General features: G+C 41.5%; 2 protein-coding genes and 1 pseudogene across 2 annotated transcripts; 2 read left to right on the forward strand and 1 right to left on the reverse strand.

The window, feature by feature from the left end:
- Window positions 1-1701: 1701 nt before the first annotated feature.
- LOC122014446 (L-gulonolactone oxidase 3-like) lies at window positions 1702-3904 on the forward strand. The gene is made up of 4 exons (XM_042570678.1): window positions 1702-2137; window positions 2204-2527; window positions 2647-2902; window positions 3013-3904. The coding sequence occupies exons 1-4, from the start codon at window positions 1790-1792 to the stop codon at window positions 3816-3818; spliced, it is 1734 nt and encodes a 577-aa protein (XP_042426612.1). The 5' UTR covers window positions 1702-1789; the 3' UTR covers window positions 3819-3904.
- Window positions 3905-4194: 290 nt separating this feature from the next.
- LOC122016574 (60S ribosomal protein L27-3-like) lies at window positions 4195-4807 on the forward strand. Its single transcript, XM_042573925.1, has one exon. It carries the CDS (start codon window positions 4277-4279, stop codon window positions 4682-4684), a length of 408 nt encoding a protein of 135 aa, XP_042429859.1. The 5' UTR covers window positions 4195-4276; the 3' UTR covers window positions 4685-4807.
- A 176-nt stretch (window positions 4808-4983) lies between these two features.
- Window positions 4984-6544, reverse strand: LOC122013472 (annotated as a pseudogene).
- Window positions 6545-7301: the final 757 nt, after the last annotated feature.

Raw genomic sequence — 7301 nt, forward strand, 5'->3', positions numbered from 1 at the left:
TTACTTTAACTAAATTAATATGAAATGAATTAATCAAACTTAATTAAAAATACTAATCTAAATTTAAAAATTCTAACTAAATAATTCAAAATATTTTTTTCTAAGTTTAATTTGAAATTCAAAATTAAAACAATCTTTGAAATAAAACTAATTTGAATAAATCTGATCTAATCGAAAATAATTAAGAATCCAAACTCTAACTTAGTCCAATCATTGAATTAAGTATCTCTTAAAAATCATAAAATTACCATGTGTTAAAAATTTCGATAATGAAATTAATTGAAACTAATTTGATATTTTTTGATAGATATATTATGAAAAATGATATGCGCAAGGAAAAAATTTATAAATAGACATATAAAATGATGAGGTTTATAAAAAGTGAAATGATGGACTATGAATTTATGTGCCTATGAACATTTCCTTAAGATTTTTTTTCCTGTGCATATCCTTACTCATATATTATTATACATGTGGGATATTAGAATATTTTAACTGAATACTTGTCATAAAGAGAAATGTTACATAAGGAAGAGATTCTATGGGCAGTTTTATATTTTAAAAAAAGGTTCAAGATCAAATATTTTAGAAAATATATTTTAAAAACTTTATCTTAAACATGTTTTTTTAATTTTTTTTTTTTAGAAAATGGTATCTTTTTTCAAAGTTATCAAAAGCATTTTTGAAAAATAAATAATTATTTTTGAAAATAATAAATTCTATTGAAAACTTTCTTTTGAAATAGATGTTAAAAAAAAATCCTTTCCAAAATACTTTTAAAGACACTCTTTTGAGAAATATGTTTAGTTTTAAAATTAATTTTCCCTTAAAATAATTCTTTAACAAAATAGATTTTTATTTAGTATATTTTCGACAAAACAACTTGAAAACTTTGCTTTTAAAAAAAGCTTTTATTATGGATAATAGTTTGCTTGGTAATGTTTTTAACTTATTACTTATACTCTGTACAGTAGAGATTCTCTGGTAAGTAAATTACGGATTAGGGGATGGTCCATTGATGTGGATCCTTGATTTAGATGAATCCCACCTATTTAAAGATGGGGTCTATTTAAATCAAGGGTCTTTATATAATGGACCATCCTCTGGTCCGTAATTTACGGACCAGAGGATCTGTTCTCTATTCTGTATGTTTATATGTTTCGATGTATGTTAAGGGGAGGATAACAAATTAAATAAGGTTAGATAACTCAAGAAACATCATAACACAAAAATAAAACAATGTTTAAGGGAATAATTTTTTTTTTGAAGTCCAAACAAATTTTAAAATAAAAATTAAGATTGGACGTTGGGAGCAATATTATTCAAATTTAATCTTTATTTTTGATATACATATTTTTCTCCTACGATTATGATAAATTAGATTTGTTTCTTTGCATCGTACACATCGTCTAAGCATAAAACTTAGAAGATCGTGAACGCACATGCCACGTTATGCCCTCATTGGAGTTATAGCTCGACATCCGCTGACATTTATATTGGCGGATTCCCAGCTAAGAGGATAACTTATAATAGTATAGAAAAAAAAATCTATAATAATCTATAATAACTTCAGTCTCCGTACATCTGTTAAATTAGAAAGCGCAAGTGATTCGGCGGACGAGAATTCAATCGCGGGAAGTATAACTGTGATGTGCCACAGGGGCAGGAGAGTTGGGACCGGTGGAATTTATTTGAGCAGGTGAGAGATTTTAATTGATTTAAATGACATTTTGGGACTCCGAAGATCGCGACAATTGGGAACAATCCATCAGTCATAGTGGCCGCCAAAATGGCAGCCGCAATCCGGAATTCCATGTTGCTTGTCGTCGTCATCAGCGGATGGAGCGCGCTCTTCGCCTCCGCAAAGCCGCCGGCGCCGCCTGTTTGCTGCGATGACACTGGTTGCGTCCTCTCCAACGCCTACGGCGCCTGGGTCGACCGGCAGCTGTGCCGCACTGGTCAGGTTGTCTTCCCGACAACGGAGGAAGAGCTGCGCGTCGCCGTGTCTGATGCTCGTCGGGAGAGGTTCAAGGCCAAGGCGGCGAGCGGCTTCTCCCACACCATCCCCAAGCTCGCTTGCCCGCCGCCGGAGAACTCCGTCGTCATCAGCACCGCCAAGTACAACTCGAGGATCGAGGTAGGCGCGTCGCGCGATTTGATTGATTGTGTTTCCCCGAATCGGATTCGATTGCTTTTGCATTAGGTGGATGTGGCGAACCGGAGGGTGACGGCGGACGCCGGAGTGGGGCTGCGGGATCTGATCGATAAAGTGGAGGCCGCGGGCCTGAGCCTGGTGGCGGCGCCGTATTGGGAGGGTGTGAGCATCGGCGGGCTCATCAGCACGGGATCGCACGGAAGCTCGTGGTGGGGCAGGGGAGGCGCCGTGCACGACCACGTCGAGAGCCTGAGCCTGGTGGTTCCGGCGCCGGCGACGGAAGGGCATGCCAAGGTCGTCACCCTGCGACGTGGGGATCCCCTGTTCAATGCAGCAAGCGTTTCCCTTGGGCTTCTCGGAATCATATCTCAGGTCACTCGATTCGATTCGATTCGATTAGCTTGTGATTACTTGGAATGATCGCAGATTCGCGGTGGATTGTCATCGAAATACCAATCTTCTTACTGCTAAGCAATTCTTCTCCCCACCAGGTGACACTGTCGCTGGAGCCCAGCTTCAAGAGGAGAATCACCTACGCATTCCGGGACGATTCCACTTTCCAAGACCGGTTCATGGATCACGCCCGGAAGCACGAGTTCGCTGACATCACTTGGTTTCCGTCGCAGCACCAGGCGGCGTTCAGGTTCGACGACCGTGTACCACTCAACACCTCCGGCGACGGTTTCAACGACTTCATCGGCTTCCAATCGAATCTCATGGCCATTTCGATGGCAGTTCGAGCGCTTGGTAATTGATTAAGGCCGCTCTAATCCGCATTCAATTTGTCAGCGACCAATCGAATCTTTTAGCATCGGATTGTCCTGTAGCAATGCAATTAATGCTTCTTGTGTGCGCAGAGAAGGCTTTCGATGAATCAAGAAACGTCAAAGGTAAGTGCGCCACCGCTTCCACGGAGCTAGCGTACAAGAAGTCGATCGCCAACGGCCTCAGGAGCAACAGCCTGCTCTTCACCGGCTACCCTGTCGTCGGCCGCCAAGGCCGGATGCAGACCTCCGGCTCCTGCCAACACTCGTCGGCATCAGACCCCTTCAGTTCCTGCGCGTGGGACCCCAGAATCCAAGGCCTCTTCTTCTACGAGACCACCGCCTTCTTCTCCCCCCAAAGCTTCAAATCCTTCATCCTCGACGTCAAGCGGCTCCGCGACATGAACCCCGACAACTTCTGCGGCGTCGACAACTACAACGGCTTCATGATCCGCTTCGTGAAGCGGTCGGAGTCCCTGCTGGGGCAGCCGGAGGACTCGGTCGTGGTGGACTTCAACTACTACAGAGCGAGCGACCCCTCGACGCCGAGGCTGAACCAGGATGTGTGGGAGGAGGTGGAGCAGATGGCGTTCGTCAAGTTCGGCGCCAGGCCGCACTGGGCCAAGAACAGGAACGTTGCTTTCGTTGGCGTCCAGGGGAAGTACCCTGGCTTTGAGGAATTTCTCTCGGCCATGAAGGAACTGGACCCCGAGGGCATGTTTCAGAGTCCATGGTCCGATGAGGTGATCTATGGCAAGGAAACAGTGAAGGGCGATGGCTGTGCATTGGAAGGGCTGTGCATTTGTTCAGAGGACAGGCACTGTAATCCAAGTAAAGGGTCCTTGTGTCAACATGGTCTAATATACAAGGAAGCAAGGGTGTGTAGGTCCATCGACTGAGTGTTGGCATTTTATTTACTGTTGTTGTATGAAGTCAATAATATCAGACTAAAATATATCGACTTAGGCAAGTTCTTGAAATGATTAGTTGGAATTTTACAGCATTCCATCGAAATCTCTGCTTTTGAAAGTCCCCATTATAAAAGACATAATTAGCATGAAGGGCCCTTCGTTAATCGTTCATAAATGAACGACTCAGGTTAATCAGCTAAATCCAATGGCTATAATTCCATTTTATCTAATCACGGGAGAAATATTTTGACAACACTTAAACAAATATTTAAAAAATATAATAATAAAACTTATGATAAATTTAAAGAAAATAAATTCTGAAGGGCGCAACTGCCAACCCTAATCGTAGCCTTTAAAAATCTGTGCCTTGCTGATTTTTTGCTGGGATAGCGCCGCTTTTGGAAGAGTTCGTTTGGAGCATCGTCATCGGCGAGGCGGAGAAAAAAATGGTGAAGTTTCTGAAGCCGAACAAGGCGGTCATCATCTTGCAGGGGCGCTTCGCTGGGCGGAAGGCGGTGATCGTGCGGGCGTTCGACGATGGCACGCGGGAGCGTCCCTACGGCCATTGCCTGGTGGCCGGCATCGCCAAGTACCCGAAGAAGGTCATTCGTAAGGATTCGGTGAAGAAGACGGCCAAGAAGTCGCGCGTGAAGCCGTTCCTGAAGCTGGTGAACTATAACCATATCATGCCCACCCGTTACACCCTCGACGTCGATCTCAAGGACGTCGTCACCCTCGACGCGCTCCAATCCCGCGATAAGAAGGTCACTGCTTCAAAGGACACCAAAGCTCGCTTCGAGGAGCGCTTCAAGACCGGCAAGAACAGGTGGTTCTTCACCAAACTCAGATTTTAATAAAAAAAAACCTTACATCTCTATGTATCAATTTCGGATTCTGCCGAGTTTTGCCCATTGGGATTAGTATTTCTTAGGGCTGGATGGATCAATTTGCTTCAAGTGAGGATTCAATTTGCGTCATTCGTCGATAAGAACGATATCTTAATTTGGCTTACCACTTGGACTAATTTGCGTGATTCGTCAATATAACCTTTTTTCCTGCGTGCCAAGCCCAAATGTTTATTTATCATCATGATAGACAGGGTCACATGTGCAGAAAACATGCAAATTGCGAGACGAGTACGATCGGTGGGTACTTAGATTAAAAGGTTTAACCAGTAGTCACCACAAGAGCACTTGCCATCCTTGAAATGGTGAAATCGTTTATCATCCCTGACGATGATCTCTTCCAACAGTTCTGGACATGATCTTGATTGCATTATGACAGTCGCCACATATTCTGAGTTCTTGATGATTCGCCGTGGAGCTCTTGCAGATGTGCTTATCATCCCATATGCGATTGCCAACCTCTCACTGTGATAGAATAATGCCTTTTCCTTGGTTTCCTGATCAATATCATGGAGCACATATCGAGTATCAGGCACAAAGACTTGTTCTTTCACCACCTTTTCAATCTTTGGCGGCAACTGGTATTCTGCAAGCTTGTTTCTCCCTTCCAGCATGTTCAAGCCATATCTTCTCTTGGCTGGAGGAGTTTGAATCTTGGATGCAACAGTCGTACTAGGATCCGTGGAAACCATGAGCTCCCCAATTCGATCCTCGAGATCTACATCACCCTGAGCCCGAGCCAAATTCATCATCACTTCCCACACCGAAACTGGTGGTTAAAATGAAAACTTCTCTACAAACTCAAGTGCCTGATTAAGGCGGCCTGACTTCCCAAGAACTTCAATTAAACCAATATAATGCTCAATCCGTGGAGCCCGTACTCCTTGCTCGTGGATTCAAAATGAATGAATCCCTCTCCGATTGCCTCAGCCCTGGCACAAACAGCCAAGACAGAAACGAAGGGCCTTTCATTGGGTAAAATTTTGATCTTCCTCATCTGTTTATATATCTGTGTTGAGATTCAATCAAAGTCTCATATTAAAAAAATTTAGAAAAGATTATAAGGTTAAAAGGATGTAAGATATCTCTATTGACATGAGACATTTTGGGAAGAGCCCAAGAGTAAAGTTATGCGAGTCTAAGTCTAAAGTGAACAATATCATGTCATTATGGAAATATGTGGACATCCTTTGGACAAAACAATTTATAATCCTTCATCACCTATGTTGTTTGCAACATACCCATCAATCATCAGGCGCCAAGAGTCTATAGTTCTCTCAGACATTCTATCGAACACACGACGAGTCGGCGAGCATCGACCATGCTGTCACACGTTGAGAGTGTCTCCAGTAGCTTGTTATTGATTTGTAGGTCAGCATGGAAGGGCGAGTGGAAAAAGGACTAATAAATCTTCTTCAATTCCTTGAGCTTACCCTTCCGGGCGAGGGCAAGAAGTGCAACAGGGTCCGAAGGAGGCGTCACCACTGGATGTGGACTATGACTAGTACCGGGGGAGGCGAGCAATTGTTGGATGACTCATGGCAGTGGAGGGTGTTGGTGTTGGTTTTACTGCGGTCAGTGGTCCTGCGGGAAGGCGCGGGGATCTATAAAATGGGGTGGTGGCGATTGGGAAAGAGTTTCCAAATAGGGGTTTTATTCCTGACAATAATAATAGCCTAGCTTTATCTTAGATAGGATCGATTATGTGGATCATTTTAATCATTAAACTATATCTCCTATTATATTATTATTTATACTTAATAAATTTTTTTTGCTCATTCGATATGTGTGTGTTATATTTTACGTCATCTAACTGGAACATTTATTGGTCATTTAAGTATATACTTGTACTATCTTGTACGTGTTTCTCAAAAATTTTCTTCAATAGATACAACTCTGATTTTCTCTCTAATATTTTCATTTTTTATTCTGTCTATTTTTGTGTGTCCACACATCTATTTTAACATCATCTTTGTAACTCTTATCTTTTGCGTATATGTTCGAGTCATAACCCGACATTCAACTTCATATAACATAGCAGGTCTAATTGTGATTTTGTAGAATTTTTCTTTAAGTTTTAGAGGTATTTTACGGCAACGTAAAACATTTAACGTTTTTCTCCATTTCAACTATCCTACTTGTATTCTCTATAAAACATCTCTTTCAATCCCTCCATCATTTTACAAAAATAATCCTAAATATCTAAAACTCTCAGTTCCGGATAACTCTTCGTCTCTTATTTTAACAATTGTCTTATTATGTCTAATATTGTTAACTTAAATTCGATATATTCTATCTTTATTTTATTAAGCCTAAAATCTTTCCATTCTAGTATTTTCCATCAATATTTTAGTTTAGCATTTATTCTTTCACGTGTTTCATTTATCAAAATAATATTATCTACAAACAACATGCATCACGGTATCGTATCTTGAATGTGTGTAGTAAGTTCGTCTATAATTAGTATAAAAAGATAGGGACTTAGAGTTGATTCTTGATATAATCTTATTTTTATTGGAAATATTTCAGTTACCTCGTTTGAAGTCTTTACTCTAGTCGTTACATC

Source organism: Zingiber officinale, chromosome 8B (assembly GCF_018446385.1).
Source record: "Zingiber officinale cultivar Zhangliang chromosome 8B, Zo_v1.1, whole genome shotgun sequence".
Lineage (NCBI taxonomy): Eukaryota > Viridiplantae > Streptophyta > Magnoliopsida > Zingiberales > Zingiberaceae > Zingiber > Zingiber officinale.

What these genes read in the sequence shown, in the direction of transcription:
- LOC122014446 (XM_042570678.1), top strand. Translation starts at nt 1,790, where the DNA reads ATGGCAGCCGCAATCCGGAATTCCATGTTGCTTGTCGTCGTCATCAGC. An exon ending in TTCTCGGAATCATATCTCAG is followed by an intron (nt 2,528 to 2,646) that starts GTCACTCGATTC and finishes TCTCCCCACCAG; the next exon opens with GTGACACTGTCGCTGGAGCC. An exon ending in GATGGCAGTTCGAGCGCTTG is followed by an intron (nt 2,903 to 3,012) that starts GTAATTGATTAA and finishes TTGTGTGCGCAG; the next exon opens with AGAAGGCTTTCGATGAATCA.
- LOC122016574 (XM_042573925.1), top strand. Translation starts at nt 4,277, where the DNA reads ATGGTGAAGTTTCTGAAGCCGAACAAGGCGGTCATCATCTTGCAGGGG.